At 42.8% G+C, this 19904-nt stretch overlaps 2 protein-coding genes across 2 annotated transcripts in view; one reads left to right on the top strand and one right to left on the bottom strand.

Annotated features, from left to right (window-relative positions):
- LOC308303786 (uncharacterized protein) overlaps positions 1 to 19904 on the top strand; it is a gene marked incomplete at its 5' end in the record, with an annotated part of 150924 nt that overhangs the window by 19724 nt on the left and 111296 nt on the right. The gene's annotated exons all lie outside the window — the stretch shown is intronic.
- On the bottom strand, positions 1162 to 8324 carry LOC308303787 (microfibril-associated glycoprotein 4-like). The gene is made up of 5 exons (XM_080748281.1): positions 8173 to 8324; positions 6954 to 7154; positions 6021 to 6117; positions 5451 to 5618; positions 1162 to 3390 (listed from the first exon to the last, which is right to left on the bottom strand). The coding sequence occupies exons 1-5, from the start codon at positions 8182 to 8184 to the stop codon at positions 3131 to 3133; spliced, it is 738 nt and encodes a 245-aa protein (XP_080604407.1). The 5' UTR covers positions 8185 to 8324; the 3' UTR covers positions 1162 to 3130.

Raw genomic sequence — 19904 nt, 5'->3', positions numbered from 1 at the left:
GGCTGATATAGTACCAGCACTAAGCTTGTGGTCAACCTGGTCAGTGAAAGAAGTGTGTGCGTGTGCTTGTGTGCGTGTGTGTGGGACGGGACATCCAGGATTTGGACTTTTGGAGGGGGTCCCCTGGTGACTGAAGTGACAATTTAAGGACTTTTAATACCAAAAAGGGAAAAAAAGCACTGGTCAAACACTGGCCAAATTGTCAAATGATATAAGAGGCAAAGGGTTTGAAAATAGCCGATCTACAACCTGGTCAAGCACTGGCCAAATGAAAATAGCTGATCTACAAACCTGGAAAATAGCTGATCTACAAGGCACAACGCTCAGCTCAGATGAGCTATTTTCACAATATTTATCTGTGGAACCGAGTCAAACTAATTGTAGCCTAATGCCACAACTCCTAGTATAAGACAAGTGCTTGTCAGGGTGGGGGGATCCCACAGCTCCATAATTCAGGGCACACACAGGGCACACCGCCGCACACATCCAAGAGGCTCAGTTGCCATGGCAACCTCTTTATCTCCTTGTGCTCCAGAGCTCTCTCTCCTCCATAAAAATATTGTGGATAGACTGTTAAAATGTGGTGTGTGTGTGTGTGTGTGTGTGTGTGTGTGTGTGTGTGTGTGTGTGTGTGTGTGTGTGTGTGTGTGTGTGTGTGTGTGTGTGTGTGTGTGTGTGTGTGTGTGTGTGTGTGTGTGTGTGTGTGTGTGTGTGTGTGTGTGTGAACATGTTTACTATCTAATGCTTTGAAGTATTTTGAGCATAAGTGTGAAAGCAAGACACTCCACCCCTGTTTTGGGGTGGAGTGTTTTATTTTATGGTGTGGCTCTGCAGGAGTCTGTCCATCTAGAAGAGGGTCTGTGTGTGTGTGTGTGTGTGTGTGTGTGTGTGTGTGTGTGTGTGTGTGTGTGTGTGTGTGTGTGTGTGTGTGTGTGTGTGTGTGTGTGTGTGTGTGTGTGTGTGTGTGTGTGTGTGTGTGTGTGTGTGTGATTCACTGTATGAATGAGTGGAAAAGTGACGCATGTGCAGGGGTGTTGCACCAAATTCTGCGCCCTGGGTACAAGGATTATTTTGTGCTTTAACTATACAAGCTTGTAGATCTGCTATTTTTGAAAAATCGTGAACATTTAACTCAGTCTAACTCAGGATAACACATTGTGGTGCTGTGTATTCAATTTATTGAGACATTTAAAGACATACAATAATATCCAATTATAAACACAAGACATAATCAACACTTGAACAATTAATTAACTTATAGTGAACCATTTGGGGGGTGAATGGGGGGAGTCCTTTTTGGGCGACTTCAAACTCAACTAGAAACCACTGACAGAAGTCACAGAACCACGGCTAATTTCACAGGAATATGAGCATAATGTTCCTGCCTGCAAATTGACATTTCTCAGAGTTTAAAATGGATAACGTCGCTGATCTACAAGCATGTGTTGTGAGCTTAAAGATCGGCTATTTACACTACTTTTTAATTAGGGCATTCTGACATCACGCTCTGACATCACTGATGTCAGGGGAGCAGAATCCCTTTTATGCCCTTATAGAGCATCGCAGTTGAAGCCCCACCCCGTCCTCACTCTGGTGTCGGAAGCGTTTTCTCCATTCATTTCTTGCATAGACATTTCATAAAGTATTTATTTAAAAGTTTTTAAGCCTTGGACAAAGCCACCTCGGCTGGAGAGGAATCATGACAATATTCAAAATGTTTTGAATGCAAAGATTAATTCGAAAGCTGAAAAAAATGGCAGGGTACAAGACTGTGTACATCATTATTTTTAAAATTGCGGAAACTACACTCCCAGGCCAGAATGCATTGCAAATGACAGTCTTGTTTCCTGAAATATAGCCCTTAAATCACGCTCAGTTTAGTTATCCAGGCCAGCATATGGCCTGAAATGTAGTGATTGTCATCTCTGTGGACTCTCTTATCGTCATCTTTAACACAGTGCATCATATTTGTAAAAGAAAGTATTCGCTCACGGAGTTCTGCTGAAGTGCAATAATCTGCCGGGCAGACAGGGGTCAGTAAGCTACTTCCGCGGTAACCGCAAGATATGTGAAAGAAGAAGAAGCTAGACCAATCACAGACGTTGTTTTTACGGGATGTACATGTTTAGCAGTATGGGAAATGCAGTTCTTCTCCGTGCGATCTTGATTAAAACGTGTTTTTACTAAAACTAGAGTGTTTGCATACATACTCGGGGGTTCTACAGGAGCATATGGAACCATTTTACAACCACCAGCCTAGTGGTAAGTGTACATTGAATTGCTACGACTTTGTGGCTGATAATGAAAAACCCTATGGTAAATATGAATGGCCAGCTTGCTTCCGACACCTCACTGCGATGCTCTATATGGAGTTCCCTGATGTCATCAATATTAAGCCCATATCTAACAGGACTTCATATGGGAATGCCCATATGGAGGCCACATCGGCCACAAACCACACTAACAGAATCCATATATGGCCAAGACAGGTGGCCAAGACAGCCCATATCTCTGTGGCTGGTTCAACAGACAGGGATCTCCATATATGAGCATAAAAGGGCTTGTATGTATGATGTCAGATGTCATAGATGTCATAGGACTTTCACATAATGAATAACTGAGTAAGCATGTTTGGGCTCTCACAGTACCGGTATATCTTCATGTATGGATCTCCAAATATGGGTACCAAGGGTCTCCATATATGGGTAACTGGTCCGATCGGCCTATACAACACTGGCCACTGTGGCCAGATGGCCAAGACATGGCGTGACCTTGTCGCTTGTCGCCCTGAGGTGTCTTACTAGTTGTGTCATACTATGTAAAGATATTGTGGAGTATTATATAGAGCAGGGGTCTTCAGCGTTTTCAGGCCAAGGATCTACAAGCTCACAACGCCTCGCAGCACGAGGCATTGTGAGCTTGTAGATCTGCTATTTTTGGCTAAATTTCTCAGAATATGGACACTAAGGTTCATGTTGTTAATATAAAAAAGGAGAAAAAAAAGTTTCTATCGCACAAAGATTTGGAGGACTCCCTGTAGTAACTCTGAGGACCCCCTAGGGGTCCCGGACCCCCTGTTGAAGACCCCTGATATAGATGTATCATTTGAACGTACAGTATAATTACAATTCTAAACAGCGACTGGTCTGATCTTCATAATTATGGTTTTCAGAGAATATCCATGACCTTTAAATGTTTTCCAATGTACATAAGTTGCTATTCCTGTGGGTGAGGAACCCCAGCCATAGACCCCATTGGGATTAGCATAGTGGCATGCTGCGTACCAGAATGCTCCATAGAAACTCCTGGCACAATTTAGAGTTGCATGTAGATCCTGCTCTTTGTCTAAGGTTGAGAATTTGCATCCACTATGAGCTGTCAGAGAGTCTCCTGAAAGCATAACATTAGAATTAGAACACACAGATTACACCCACAGTAAAAACTACTAATTCTACTATTCTGGGAATGTCTTAATAGGCTAACATAATATCATGTGAACATTCAGTAAATATTGCAGATCTGCGATGCATCACGTTGTTTACAGTTTAGGCATTTAGCAGACACTTTTAATCCCAAGCGACAATAAGCAGGTAATACACATCACTATAATAAGCAAGATAAAATGTCAGTACATTAACAACAATATAGCAATATAACAAATGCATAGGAATATCAATCTAGAAAAACAATAACAAAGGTAGACCATGCACCTAATTAGTGATTTTCTTCTTTTTGTAACCCTATAAAATAAAATAAAAAAATCCTATCTAGCTTCATGTATGGTCATTGGTGGTCACTGAGGGAAGGGGAGTGTTACAGTAGTGCTATGGGTCTAGGTGAAGTCTGAAGAGGTGTGTCTTCAGTCCACGGTGGAAGCCAGGGAGTGATTATGTTGTTCTAAGTGTGACAGGGAGTTTATTCCACAGTTTGTGGGCCAGGAGGGCAAACTGTCTAGGACGAGTGGATTTTTGTCCTGGGTTTTTTAGCGAGGGTTCTGTCAGCATCCCTGTGTTGGCTGATCTGATTGTGAGCTTGTGAGCTTGTGAGCTTGTAGATGGGCTATTTTTGACAAAGAGATTGTGTGTACGGTGTACGGTAGAGGGAAAATTTAGAATGGTCCAAGGATAGATCCCTGCTTTCAATTTAAACTTTTTTTTAATTAACCCATTTAGGCCTAGAATTATTGAATGCTTTAACCAGTGAAAAATAGCAGATATACAAGCTCACAGCGCGGCTGCAAGCTTGTAGATCTGCTATTTTTGAAAAGGTCGTGAAAATGTGTGCAAATCTTTGAATATACTGTATGTATTTTCAACGCGAACGTTTGTAACTCAAATTTTGTTTCTGGGGGGTCCCTGGAACTAAATATTTTGAGATGGGGGTCCGTGGCCAAATAAATATCATTTTGGGGGTCCTTCACATGAAAAAGTATGAGAACCACTGACATAGTAGTCTCTCAAGAACAGACTAACTGAACTCCAGTTGAGTGAAAAGGACCTTTTCTTTGATGATGGCTGGCCAGATTGCTGACATAGAAACATAGGTTTTTCAAAAAACCTTAGAAGGATTCAAAAGACACTTATAGAATCGTGTCAAAATTCTAATTTTCACGATTTTTTAAAAATAGCTCGCAGCGCGGCACTCGGCACCCGCGCTGTGAGCTTGTATATCTTGCTATTTTTCAATAGTTTAATGTGTACCTGTTCTAAATGGGTTAAAAGGTGGCCAATCGTTGCTGTTCAGTAAAGGCGTCTCTCTCTCCAGCTCCAATAATCAGAAAATAAACATTCATATGGGTGGCCAATTTCATCCAATCAGTGTACTAGTGCCCATTTATCTGCATCAATGTTTATGGTGTTCCAGTAAACTTTGTCTGCTCATTTCTTTGACTCATCAATTCCAATTTCACTTGTTTTTCCTGTATCCTGTATGTGTTCTCTCTCCTCCTGATTGGATAAAGTTGGTATCCCAACCTGAACATGTATTTTCTGTTTACTAAAGAGCTGGAGAGGTGGGGAGACAGAACACACCGGGACCCAAACTAGTGAAAATACCAGGTCTACAAGCGAGCTTGTGGATCTACTATTTTCACTACTCCTTATAGGTTTTAATTTAATTTAATTATATCCGTGGAAATTATTACATTTTTTGAAAAATGTTGGAATTGTTTTTAATTGATGAAAAGTTGTGACTTTATTTTGTTTTAACTTTGAAATAATAATAGTTTTTGTTGTATGTAGGAAACTGAATATTTCCTTACGACCTATACAAAATTGGTCCAGCACATTTGTCGCGACCCACTGTTTGGGAAACAGTGCTCTATAGCTATCATTAAGCACCCAAAACTCTATAGAGCTATATATCTTTTAGACCTGCTATGTTTGGTGCATGACACTGGTGTGTGTATAAATTTAATCAGGCTTTAGTCAAAGGTTGAAAAATCCTCCCACCTGCTGCTCCCTTGGTGAAGTTCCCCATCTGCAGCTTGTAGCCATCACTCTCTGGACCAACAGCAAACGAGGAGTAGTGGGCAAAGACCTGCTCACCTTCAAAGTCCTCCATGTCAACCCTCAGTTCATAGACCTTGGACTGGGTCATTAGATGCATGGTCTCCAGGCCTGAGTGAGGATCATAGCCCAATGTGTGTAAATTTCATTAACAATGGCAGTTACTACTAATAGTTTAGGCCTCTAAGCCAGTGGTTCTCAAAGTGGGGTCCAGGCCCTTGAGGGGGTTTCCACTCAGCAGAATTTGTTAATATAGCATTAAAATCTGCTTACCCACTTTAACCCTATGTACTAGCCAGAAGCTCCACGCAGCTTCATTCTGATAATCAGGCCAGCTAGTATACCGCACATTGGCTATTTTAATTTTTAAGAATTTGAACATTTTTGTATTGGTTCCCTGGCACAAAATCTTTTCGAATGGGAGTCCATGGACTAATACGTGTTAATGTGGGGGTCCTTGACATGGAAAGAAGCCTGAGAACCACAGCTCTAACCAAGCAAGTTCCTTCTTACCCAGCCAGTACTCTCCTGCAGCGCTGCCAAAACCGCGTTTGTACTCATCCCATTTCCTGTAGAAGTTCACTGAGCCGTCTTTCCTCCTCTGGATGACCTTGAGGGAAGAAGAGGAAGCAGATGTGTTAGACCGGGACGGCAGTGCACAAATGACTTTCAACGTTTTCAGCAATTATTACACTCAATATCCTTTTTAGAGCTCTGACGTGAGATGCACGGGACTTACGGGACATCTCTGTCATGCTGAACTCGTATTCATGAGACACAATTTATGGGTTGTAATAATAATCTAAATCTACTAAGTAACTCGTAAATAAACTTTTCAAATAACTGTAGTGGAGTAAAAGCGTAATATTTGCCACTGAGATGTAGTGGAGTAGAATACGTAAAAGTACTGAAAATTGAAAATACTCCTGTAAAGTTAAAAGAAAATCCCTCTAACTGTTTTACTGCTACGGACGTTCCCGTTCGCCCCATTTCTCTGTGTCGCGTCGCGCCAATACGGCCGTTCGTTCGTTTACCTTGTTGATGTCCGTAAGCTGATGAGGGGTCGCGCCGCCGTGTACTGTAATCACATCGCCCGCAGTGATGGTCTTAAAAATCCCTTATGCGTTAACATCAACGGAGACCAATTCTCTTCCGTGTTGATTTCTCTGGCCCTGTGGCTCTGTGGCCAGAGACTGGTCTCAATGGATGGGAACACATAACGGCCAAATTCACATTAATTCTTGCATGACGCCGCCCTCTGCTGCCTGGTCTGCCAAAGTGCATGTTGCACAATCCAAAAAAAAAAAAAAAAAAAAATGTCTATCTATCTACTATAACGTCGCAAAGGTAAGCCGCTTTTTGCTGGCGCCAGACCCAATAAATAAATAAAACATCTGGCAGTAAAAGTGTAAATGTAAACATAGTGACTTTACACAAGCTGCTCACCGTCCATTTCTCAGCAGCATTGTCCTGGCATGGGCCCATGTCACAGTAGACCTGGACAGGGGAGGTGGGCCCAGCAGGGTAGATGGTGTATACCCCGTCCTGGCCAGAGCCTGCTTGGTACACGTCATGGCAGTCTGTGGGCAGAGGGGACTGGTAAACTGGCACGGGGAGCAGCACAGCCACAGACAGTAGAACGATGAGCTTGGAGAAAAGTAAAGGGAAACAAGAGTATGTTGTGTGCAGTAGTTGTTTTGTGCTGATTGTAGAGATGCCCCGATTGTGATTTTTGGGATACCGATCACCGATCAACTGGAATCAGTATCTGCCGATACCGATATTCCCGATCACAGCGCCAAATCCATAAATTCTTCTATTCATTGTGTTACTGTAGCAGCAATTTGTATATTTAATGATTGTTCTTACAAAACATTGACATTGTAAATTAAGTATAAACATTAGGAGATTGCAGGCTGAGGTCCTTTAGTATCCAATTCAACTTGTAGGAGTTGAAGCTGAGGTTACATTCAGTCCACAGATAAATATTGTGAAAATAGCTGATCTAGCTTGTAGATCAAAGCCGATAGAGGCATTATCGTCCGATCGCGATCACTCACCGATCAATCGGCACATCTCTAGCTGATTGAGGATTAAAAGGAGTAGTAATTGAGGGTAAATGTACTATAATTAAATGGTTGTCTTATGTATGCGACAAATACAAAAAAAAAGGAAATATTATTGAACTAAAGTCTCCATGCTGTGAGTAATCAATAGTAAAAAAAGTAATTTCGGGGGTGAACTACTCCTTTAAGCCCTACTGTGTACGCCATCGCACAGTGGTTTCTTGGGGTACAAATAGTGAAAATTGCTGATCTACAAGTTCACAACTTTGATTTTCAAATAAAAATATTGTATTTAAAGTAGGCAATAACCCATTAACACAGGGAAAGCATCTTCTGCGTTGGCTATAAAAAAATAGGCAACAAGCTCACAACGCGCCACGTCACGTCATGCCGCGAGCTTGTACAACTGCTATTTTTGAACATCTTTGAAAATTTGTGCATTCGTAGAATCGATCTCTGGTCTTAACTCTGTTGATACAGCTCTACTTATAGTCTATTTTCACTATATGCGAACTTCGCATAGTGAAAATAGAGCTGTAGCATTGGAACAGGACTCCCAAGTTGAAAGCCGTTAAGTCTGTGCAGTGTTGGTGACTTACCGGTATCATCATTTGGAGGATGATGTTGACAGTGCCTGCCTTCAAAAAGATTTGACAGATTTTTCCCAGAATAAAATTCCAGAATATCTTCAGTTACTGCTTGGTTGTCCACAGCACACAAATACTTACTCCCAAACTTTGTGGAAGTAACCCTTTTTTATATTGCAATGCAATATCAGTATGTTGCAAGAGGGACTTTATACCAAACACATGAGCGGATGTTGTGACATTACCATTACTGGAACTTTGGCTGTAGTTTCCGAGATTTCAGCTTTGTCTTTGACTAGAGCAGGGGTCAGCATCCTTTTTGAAAATGTTTTTGTTTTCTAGATAGTCAGTGTGCCATGTCAACATGAATTCTAATGACACCCCATCATTTTGAATGGCAGGACATTGTTAGAACGATCATTAGACTATAATCCATGTATCTTCCCGACTCCCTCCCCAGTCAGAGTTCTGAGTTTTAATGAATGTAGAGTTATGTGCAGGATGTAATTTGTTTAGGTGACTTCATTTAACTGACCACATTTACAAAATGATTTGCTTTTAAAATAAAAGTCCTCTCTCTCTCACCATTCTGCCAGTGTGCCAGTGATCACCTTCCCCTGTGCCAAAGTTGGCACCTGTGCCTAAGGTTGCCTACCCTTGGACTAGAGTGATGCAAAAATTGACAAGCGGTAGGACAGCTGTTAGAACTTAGCTCTGAAAAATAAGGGGAGAAGATTTTTTCTTCTGCAGTTCCTTTGTGGTGAACATTATTGCCTACGGTTGCCATTGTATTGTTTGACCCTTTCATTTTCTCTCTTGTAATAATTATAACTAGGGTGGCCGTGAGTGTGAATTTAAAATGCAGCGTCGTCAGCAGACTAGCCACATTGTCATCAATCATCATACAGTAGCTCTGAAACCCTCTGAGGCTGGCAGGGGCGTCACAATGGGGGGAAAAGTGGGACTGAGTTACTAAGGCCCAAGGTGGTGGGGCCTTAATTATTTCATACTTTAGCTATTTAAATTATTTCATACTTTAGCTATTTAAAAATAGCAGATATACAAGGTTGTTTATCTGCTATTTTTTAAAAGTCGTGAAAATGTGTACAAATCTTTGAATATATGTATTTTTTAAGCGAACATTTGTAACTAAAATTTTGCTTCTGAGGGGTCCCTGGAAGTAAATATTTTGAGATGGGGGTCCGTGGCCAGATACATATCATTTTGGGGGTCCTTCACATGAAAAAGTTTGAGCACCACCGACATAGAAACACAGGTTTTTCAGAAAAAAAAGAAAAACGAACTTAGAAGACATTTATAGAATCAGGTCAAGACTTGCACACATTTTTATGATTTTTCAAAAATAGCAGATATACAAGCTCACAGCGCGGCACCGAGTTAAAGCACAAAATAATGCGTTCCCAGTCTAAATGGGTTAAACCCCTCCCTCTATGAAGAACATTCACGGGGGCCCACAGTGAATCCTTGTACCCAGGCCCAGAATTTGAGGCAACAGTGCGACACCCCTGGAGGCTGGTAACGTGAATACGGCATGGACTGTGTTGTGGACAGGGCGACTGAATGTATGTAGATTGGATTGCCCATTTAGCTTATTACATCTTTAGCAGAAGACTGTTTATCAATACACAGGATGTAATGCAATGCCACACCACAGCTGGGCAGCATCATCTTAGATTGGCATTGTTCCATTATTGCGACCGTAAGGTCGCAGTTTAGTATGAAAACCTCCACCGGCCGTCCGTCGGTCACACGTGCGGTCGACCGCACGTCACACGTGCGGTCGACGTGTGATGAGGTCACGATGAGTCATCTATGCCCAAATATAGATTTCTAGGTCAGATGTCCCATAGAGTTTGTGATGTCAAACCTAGCAACCCAATATAAACAAACCTGATGTCAGACCTGAAGTATCCTTTTATACCCATATATGGAGATACAGAGATCTCCATATATGGGCATATTAGAAAGCCCATATATGGGCATATACGGATGACATCAGGGATATCCATATATGGGCATAAAAGGGACAAGGGCTTACAGTTAAGAGATCTCCATATATGGGCATATCAGAAAGCCCATATATGTTCATATACTGATGACATCAGGAATATCCATATATGGGCATAAAAGGGACAAGGACTTACAGTTAAGAGATCTCCATATATGGGCATAAAGGGACAAGGACTGTTACAGTAGATATAGAGATGTCCATATATGGGCATAAATGAACAAGGACTGACAAACACTGAGATCTCCATATAACCTATGGGAATATAAGGGACGAGGACTGTCAGCTTGTAGACCTATTTTCTAAATATTGTTGTACATTAAAAACTTGAAATGGGTCGTTCTGCATAGTACTTGGGATTTGTTGATGTAAATGTTCACATAGAGTGTAATAATTGGTAAAACAAACTTTTGGCCTATTTGTGGAGATAAGCGACCAAACGGTCGCTTATCTCCCGATTAGGGAGTCTTACTGGTTCATATTGTATGTTGAAACATAATCCAACTTCAGTCAGAGACAGTAATACTGTAAATCATTAGTTGTGAGACAAAACACAACACCTGCATGTTGCTGGCGCATGTTGCTGGCGCACTGATAATAGATATAGATATATAGATAGAGTTACAGGTAAGTTGTTAACTGTTGTTAACTGCAATTTTTGTATTGTACCAACACGTAGCCTGAAAGAGACACTCCCTCACAGTACATTCTTTAGTGTTAATTTAACTCAGAGAGTGTTCCATTTGTAGTTTCATTTGAACACTCTCTGCAAGTTACAAATGGATCAGTTAACACACTGATTGATGACTTTGCTGTTCACGACCTTTAAGGAATTTCAACCATCCAACAAGGCTGTCTACTTGGAGAGGCAGTTGGAGAATATTTTTAAAGTGAGGATAATGACATGGCTTAATACTGCCTGCTTACATGCAGAATGTTGTGATGTTATGTCATGTTTATAAAATGCATTCTGCGATGTCACTCTTAAAGTTCAAAAGAGAAAAAGGTTGTTAGGTGGCCACATTAAAGTCAGATTTGAAAAAAGACTTAAAGACTTTATTACTGGAATTACTGGCCACTGTCTTCCCTGAAAACGTATAACTGAGCCTCTGTAGCAGCTATAAACAAAATTCCAAAACTATTTGATAGCTTACACCTTTGGCTTTCATAGAAAAAAAAAATCGGGAAAAAAATGACTGTACTACATACTGTACATGTACTGTAATACACAAAGATGTGTTCCCGGCCTGAGGGGGTAATACACATGTGTACCCGTCCATAATGGTTTAAGCCTAAAACTTGTAAGTAGTTGTGTGGTCTGTGGTACAGTAGGCAGGTATCCATTCATAGCAGGCCAGCATGGCGTGGATATCATTTGGTTATATCTGTCTGTGTCTCAGTGCCATGGTAATAGGCCTACCTAAGGAGGCGTCCAAATCCTGCTAATCTGCCGGGTGGACTCTGAGTTCTAGCGCCTGCGCGCCCACGCGCATGTGTGTGTGTGTGTGTGCATGCATGCGCGCGTGAGTGCGCGTGTGCATTGCAAGTGCATGTCTGTTTGAATAGCCATGGCTTGCTGTGCTGACTGGCTGGCTGGCTGGCTGGCATTGCTTCATAGAGAGGAATGACATGATAAGCTGGATCACAATGGGAGGTGCATAGCGACACATTCTGTGTGTGTGTGTGTGTGTGTGTGTGTGTGTGTGTGTGTGTGTGTGTGTGTGTGTGTGTGTGTGTGTGTGTGTGTGTGTGTGTGTGTGTGTGTGTGTGTGTGTGTGTGTGTGTGTGTGTGTGTGTGTGTGTGTGTGTGTGTGTGTGTGTGTGTGTGTGTGTGTGTGTGTGTGTGTGTGTGTGTGTGTGTTCATGTGCGCCTGCATTCAGTGCTATACGCCACCGCGGGCCAGGCTGTGCGGGGCTACGTGTGCTCTTTGCCAACCAAACATCAGTCTATCTGTGGTGGGTTCAGTGCTCATCATACAGTACCATGCTTTACTCTGCCCAACACTAAAGGAGCTAGGAGATGGATGAGTCCTGTATGGTAAGTCACGCAGCGTAGCAGTATAGTGTGATGGCTGTCTCCTTAACTTATACATAGTTTTGTGCCGGTGTCGTGCTCGGTAAATGGCAGATCTCTGTATATCTGCTATTTACAGCATGTAACACGTACAGTATAACAAGTATAATTCAGGCTTTACCTGGTCTTTTTACATTCAATCTGGGAATTTATTTTCTAACGTATCTCCATATATCTATTCCTCACTAATGCTCTCGCTCTGTGGCTCAAAGGTGGGCTGTGTGGATGAACAGTGGTTCTCAACCTTTTTAGGCCGTGACCCCCAAAATAATCATATTTTAACTGGGGGACCCCCCCCCACTCTGACGAGCAAAGAGAGTTATACATTTTGTATATCACTATTGTGAAAATAGCAGATCTACATGCCCACAGTTGCGAGGCGTTGTGAGCATGTAGATCGGCTATTTTCACAATTTCTTCCTCTGATATTTGACTATTTGGCAAATGTTTAATTTGGCATTTTAGAGGTATTAAAAAGTCCTTAAATTGTCACTTTAGAAAAGTGCATATACGGTACCCACTATATAACCTTATGTTTGTTTACTGTTGAGTGAGAAAACGATGTCGCACATTAAGATAATCATCTGGCGACCCCCCAAAATAATTTGGGGACGCCCCTGGGGGCCCCAACCCACAGGTTGAGAACCACTGGTTTAGAAACCTGCCTACCGATGACATCATGGGGATTCCAAGCTAACGGAAACTACAGCCTTTCTTCTTCCTGGAAGGTTGGCATGCTGAAATAAGAAACCGTTGTTCTTGCATCAATTAAAAACCACACCTAGTGTCAAGTGAGCAGTGCTATTTATGAGTTACTATAATTTCATCAAGCGTCCCGCTAGCCAATCACAGCGCGTCCTGCAAAGCTTTGCCAATGCATGAGACCCTGGGCGTACAACAAGATGTGGGTCACTCATATCTAGGCCAGATGTAGACCACGCTTCAGTTTACTTTAGGGCTTGGACATTTTTTAACAGGTTATTTCCACCAGTGTGGGAACCGGACAAAGCCAGATGTTGGAGCTCATATCAGCTCAAAAATTATTACGGTTATAATAATCTTGTTTGGAATGACCAAACCTGCCTACTGTTTATGTAATCTGTAGGCTGGTTTCTAACTGTCATATCCCTCCTCTGAGGCATAGAACGAGCAGACAGAAATGTTATCATCTTATAATGAACATTAGGGAGGACCATTTTTGTATGAAGATAAGGTTGAACATGTGTGAAGTGCCTGTTTAAGCCCTATTTTATTCCGTACTTCATCATACGACATTGTTGCACAAAAATAGTCAATCTGCAAGCTCTCAACACATCTGCTATTTGCACTATACTGTTTTAGAAATGTTTGGGGACTTTTCTCCTATAATGACAGATATGATCACCAGTTTGAAAATGGTTTATACACGCACCAGCCTATGTACATGTAAAAAACTAAAATACACAATAGACAGCAGAGCAGATAGAATTGATCAATCTCAGTGTATGTCCCCCCCCCCAAAAAAAAAAATGTTTTTAGCAGTTCAATCTAAGGGCCAAACTATCACCCCGGCCTCTCTCAGAAGTCGTTTCACATTTCACCCTGATATCGATGATTCATAGAATTGTTATCACATTCTGTCTGTCAGGGCTTCCTGATTGGTGTAATGTTTGCACTCCAAAACAACCATGACAGACATGCCAGTGGAAGCTGGAAGGTGTGCCTTGTGGCTCAGCCAGTTTGTGCACAGACCATCTGCTCCCTGTGACTGTGTGTCTGAGGAGTGAGGACCAGGGTTCCAACCTCACCATGTCTCTCATCTCTTTCTCATTGCCCTAGCTTGTTCTCCTGTCTCTTGTAATGCAGAACATGCCTATAATACGCTGTAAAGAAAGATCTGCCAATGACAGCTTCCCTCTGGACCGAAGGGTTAAACTAACTGCCCTTTTTACACTACGGATCATGCCGCACGCACGCACACACGCATGCACGCACGCACGCACGCACGCACGCACAGGACACGCCTACTCAAAGTATTGTCCTCTAGCCTGTTGTTTCACAGAGTATTGGTGAGAGATTAGTGCCGGAACTACTCCGATTACCCCCCTGTGTGTGCCCTGGGCTCTCTCTCTCTCTCTCTCTCTCTCTCAGTCGCTCTCTCTCTTTCTCTCTCTCTCTCTCACTCACTCTCTCTTTCTCTCTCACTCTCAATCTCCCTCTCTCTTTCTCTCTCACTCTCACTCTCTCTTTCTCTCTTTCTCTATCTCCCTCTCACTCTCTCTTCTCTTCTTCTCCAAGCCAGGTATTTTTAGCTGTGACATAATGCCCGAAGCCTAGCTCTCAGTAACCCTCTCTCTCTCTCTCCCTCTCCCTCTCTCTCACACACACACACACACACACACACACACACACACACACACACACACACACACACACACACACACACACACACCCTCGCTCTCCCTGCATATCTCTCTCTCCCTCTCGCCCGCTGTCACCTAACACCCCCACCCCCCTACCCCCTCCTCCTCTTTCTGTCTCTCTCTGGCCCTCCCCGGACGCATGTATGCATGGTGCCTGGCTAGGGACTGTGTGGTGGGGCTAGTGGCTAGTAGTGGCTATACCACCAGGCTCCACAGTAAAGTGAGTGCTCAGGTTTCAGTCACCTCTGAGCTGCGGGCTGATCAACATGGCAGTGGAGGAGGCAGCCGACTACCTTGTGGAAGTAAGTGGCATTGAGCCGCCCTCCTCGGAGTCGCTGCCGATGCTAACGGGACAGCATGAGGTGTGTGTCTTTGTGTTTTTTTTGTGTATGTGACTGTGTGTGTGTGTGTGTGGGGGGGGGGGGGGGCATCTCAGTTATGCGAGAGGGGGTCCCGAGACGAGACCACTGCCAAGTTCCTGAGGGGACGGGTATTTGGCAGAAGCGAGCCTGTCAGACTGCAGTCACTCTACTGCAGATGTTGTTGTATGTGTATGGAGGGGGTGTGTGTGTGTGTGTGTGTGAGAGACATTGATTTTGGTATCTGCGTTAGTGTTTTCCTACGTGTCATGTCTGTCAGTCGATAATGCTGCAGTGTTATTTGTGGACATATTGGAATGTTTGGAGAATACAGAATAGTGTCTGATAGTGGACTGACGTGAACGGAAGCCCCTGACCTTGGATGGTGCGGCATGATCTCTCTCTCTCTCTATCTGTGTGTGTGTGTGTGTGTGTGTGTGTGTGTGTGTGTGTGTGTGTGTGTGTGTGTGTGTGTGTGTGTGTGTGTGTGTGTGTGTGTGTGTGTGTGTGTGTGTGTGTGTGTGTGTGTGTGTGTGTGTTTGAAAGAGAGAGAGAGAGAGAGAGATTGACAGAAAGGGAGCAATTGGAGGCAGAAAGATAGAAAAGTGTTTCCACACTATAGAGTTTCCTGAACAACTCAAAACGAAACATCCATTGACCCTTTACAAGCTGTGGTTCTTTAGTCCCTCATGAGCTCTTGTGATTAAGAAAAGAAAAGAAACATATAAATTATTGGGTAATGTATCTTTCATATCCTTCCTTACTAGGGATTTACTGCCAAGCAAGATGCCTACTTTCCACCAAGATAAGAGTAGGGATGCCTGTCTGGACTTTTGGGGAACACCGAATGCTGAGCTCATATAAACACAATCGACTGATACCGTACCGCTCTATGCCTCCATCCTCCATCTTCTAATACCACAGTGAAATTAGGTCTTTTAACCACACGAACCCTATAGCATCCCAAAAAATTTGTAGTACTGCTGGTTTACTAACTAACTGCTTCCCAAACACTGGGTTTGTGGGCCACATTTTGATGGGTTCATTGGTAAATGGTGCATTTATATAGCGCTTTTATCCAAATCGCTTTACAGAGATTGTGCATTACATTCACCCACACATTCATACACCGTTGGCAGAGGAAACCATGCAAGGCACCAACCTGCGTTCAGAGACTTGCCCAAGGACCCTTCGACATTAACTCAGGGGGAGCCCGGATTCGAACTGGGAACCCTTCGGGAACCCTTCGTGCTCTAATAACGGTTTCTCTACCCCTGAGCTATGCCGCCCCCTTCATTAATTATAATCTTTTCTACATTTTGTTTATAATTATTATTATTATTTAAAAAAATCCTCAAAGCTAAAATTTAAATGAATTAAAAAAAATCTATGATTTTTCAAACTAATTTCATTTATCCACGAGTTTCCAACGCCCCATAGTGCATTGCGCAGACGCTGTACCGAGCTTCCGGCGCCGCAGCCGAGTGTGATTTACAAGCTCACAACAGGCTGCATCTGCGACGCGACGTGAGCTTATATGTCTGCTGTTAAACCGGAAGTGTGGTCCAAATAATCTCCAGTCGCCTCCAGCAAACTCCCGCGGAAAGAGGTGGATAAATAAATGAAAAATCAAATAAGTTCCATAAATTAGAAAAGAAATGGCGCGAAGCGGCACATTTTCACTAGTTTGGGTCCCGGGAAAATGTATAATTTCTCTTTTGGGTCTTGAGCTAAAAAGTTTGTGAACCACTAACTAACTGTGACCCTTAGGTATTACCTGGTAGGATAGAAAGCCTGCTGTACAAGGGGTCCCCAAGGACCAGGGTTGGGAACAACTGCTGTATACAGCAATATGTCGCTCAACTGGTCAGAGACCCCAATTATGCAATGACCACGAAGTCAGCACCCAATATGCACTGTTCCTTTGTTGAAGCTCTCCTTTGTCCATTTGTCCATTTGTCCATGACCCTATCAGAACAATCTTGTGACCTACTGAGTCTTCAACCCATGGGTTGAGAGTAGTGTTGATTTTGACAGCAAATTTTGATTTAGTTTTAGTCATGGTCTTTTGAATGAAATTCACACAAATGTTTTCCTTTTAGTCAAATAAATATAAGATTTTAGGCGATTAAATCTACAGTTTATTTTGTTGACAAAGAATGAATTTTGGCGGAACTTGATGGCGTCATAATGCCTGATTTTACACTTGCCGAAAATAGCCGATCTACGAAGACGTGTTGTGAGCTTGTAGATCTGCTATTTTCAGAGCGCAAACCAAGCATACATATTCTTGTCTTTTGATTCTACTGTATCTCTTCTCCACCAGTCCCTCCCCAACATTTTTGTCCAGTTTTTATTTGTTGACAAAATTGTCAATATATTTAGTCTTAGTTTAAGTCATCGTGGCTTAGTTTTTATTTAGTTTAGTTTTCACCAGTGAAAAAAAGGAAGTCGACGGACATTTTTCGCCATAGTTTCAGTCGACAAAATCAACACCAGTTGAGAGACATTAGACTGAATTCTTTACACACAGTATCTGTAATGCCATTCTACCTGGGCTATAGTCTCTCTGCCTGTCAGCAGACAATAGCCTGTACTGATTCATGTCCTGCTCTCACAAAGTCTTCTGTTAAAGAATGGTTCTTCCCTCACCAGTTGCTTTTGTGTCGTGTTAGAGGAGGACTTCCAGTTGTTCCGGTGGAGGTTGCACCTGTGGTTGTACTAAGCAGCTTCTCTGATGTGAATATGGATACCGGTAACTGTATGAAGCAGCTACAGTATATACATTTCACTGCTTGTAGCAAGGGCTGTTTTTTTTCTTTCTTTTTTGGGGGGGCTTTTTGCCTTTTTTATTGGATAGGACAGTAGACTGACAGGAAATGGGGGAGAGACAGGGAGTGACATGCGGCAAAGGTCGGCCGGATTGGGAATCGAACCGGCGACGCCGACAGGCATTGATGCCGAAATGGCAATGCCTATATGGTATGCACCTGGTCCACTAGGCCACCAGGCGCCCCATGGGCTGTCATGATTTTGACATTTTATATGACGATTAATTGTCACTCAAATAATTGTGATTTATGTCGAATAATTGCGATTATGTCACATAATTGCGATTAGACGATTATGTAATTTGTGACAGGCTACTTGTAGCCTACCTGTATGAGTAACAAATAAACCTTATGATTCTGCATTCCTCAGCTGGCTTGTAAACATATTGCACACCTGAGCATCGTGACGTCTGCATAACATGCAGACTTACTGTATGCCCACCAAAGTGCTGTGTGCCAGCCATATGCCAGAGAGCCATGGAACTGAGTCGCCAGCTGTTATTCTGGGAGCTTGTACGAACAATAATTTCACTCACTATTTTACACCTGTAAACCTGTGATGTGACAACAAAGTTGAGTTGAGGACAAGTTGGTGTGGTTCTGCTCTAGGGAGAGACATTGTAGAGATGAGGTCTCGAGTCAGATTTTACTCTATGATATTGTGATTCCAACCCTAGGTCGCATTTGTGACCATAGGTCACAGTTTAGTTGCGACCGTAGGTTGCAGTTTAGTATGTGAACGGTTACAGCTTGACCGTATATGTCTGTCTGTCTGTCTGTCTGTCTGTCTGTCTATAACGCCTGACACTGTGGTTCCCCTGACACATCACTGTGACATCACAGGTGACTTCACTGTGATGTCAGGGGAACCACACTTACAGAATCCCTTTTATACCCATACATCCCGATGTCATCAATATGAAGCCCATATCTAACAGGACTTCATATGGGAATGCCCTATATGGAGGCCACATCGGCCACATACCACTAACAGAATCCATAGGTCATATCTGTGTGGCTGGTTCTACAGACATGGATCTCCATGTATGGGCATAAAAGGGAGTATGATGTCAGATATGTCATAGACGTCATAGGACTTTCAGGGTTAAACTGGTAACAACAATGCATGGTGTCAGGTGAAATGCAGGAGAGAAAGATGTGACAGAGCTCGTTCCCAGGCCAACGGGCAAACAGTCTGTATTGCGATTGACAGTCATTACCAAGCACCTGTTACAGTATATCTCTTTCTATCTATACTATAATTTTGCGAATGTCTGTCTGAGTGTCTGTCTGTCTGTCTGAAACAGCGTTTCTCCTCGGTGGCTGGAGCAATTGATCTGCAATCGCATCACCATAAGCATATGAACACACCTGACATAACTGTGAAGCCCGTTTGTCACTTTCACAAATCGTATGCTGTATATTAGCATTTTTATGGTGTATCTACTATCTATTCTGCATCTAGCATGAGGCACATCTATTCTGCATCTAGCTTGAGGCAAAATGTTTAACCAGCTCTGTGTGTGTGTGTGTGTGTGTGTGTGTGTGTGTGTGTGTGTGTGTGTGTGTGTGTGTGTGCAGGCAGGCAGGCGGGTGGGCGGGCGGGCTGGGCTGGGGGGGGGGGGGGGGGGGGGGGACAGTATCTCTGTAGCCATTAAACGAAACGGGTTTCTTACATTGACGCTCCTACATATTATCATGCAAGCACCAGTTAAAGTTACTTTCCATCCCTCATATACTGTGTGCACAGTGCACATCCCATAACCCACACACTGCACATCATTTTGGAGCTCATATCTTTGAACGGGTAAGGGCTAGTTAGTATTAACTGTGTGCAGTGTGCACACAGTTAATACTAATACTCCTCTAATACGAGATGGCACATCTCGAGGGGTTTATCCTAATAAAGAAACTTGAATCATCATAATCTGTTCAAATAGCCTTTCTATTCCAGACAATCTGAATCGTCTGAATACCACATTGTGTCTCAAAGTCCACTTAATCAGTCAGTTTTAGTAGCTGGTCTTGCTATATTCTTTTCGGAGCAGT

The sequence above is a fragment of the Nannobrachium achirus genome, assembly GCF_963921795.1.
Source record: "Nannobrachium achirus genome assembly, chromosome: 18".
NCBI classification, from domain to species: domain Eukaryota; kingdom Metazoa; phylum Chordata; class Actinopteri; order Myctophiformes; family Myctophidae; genus Nannobrachium; species Nannobrachium achirus.
Note: the sequence above shows the minus strand (reverse complement) of the source record. Positions and strands in the feature narration are given on the sequence as shown.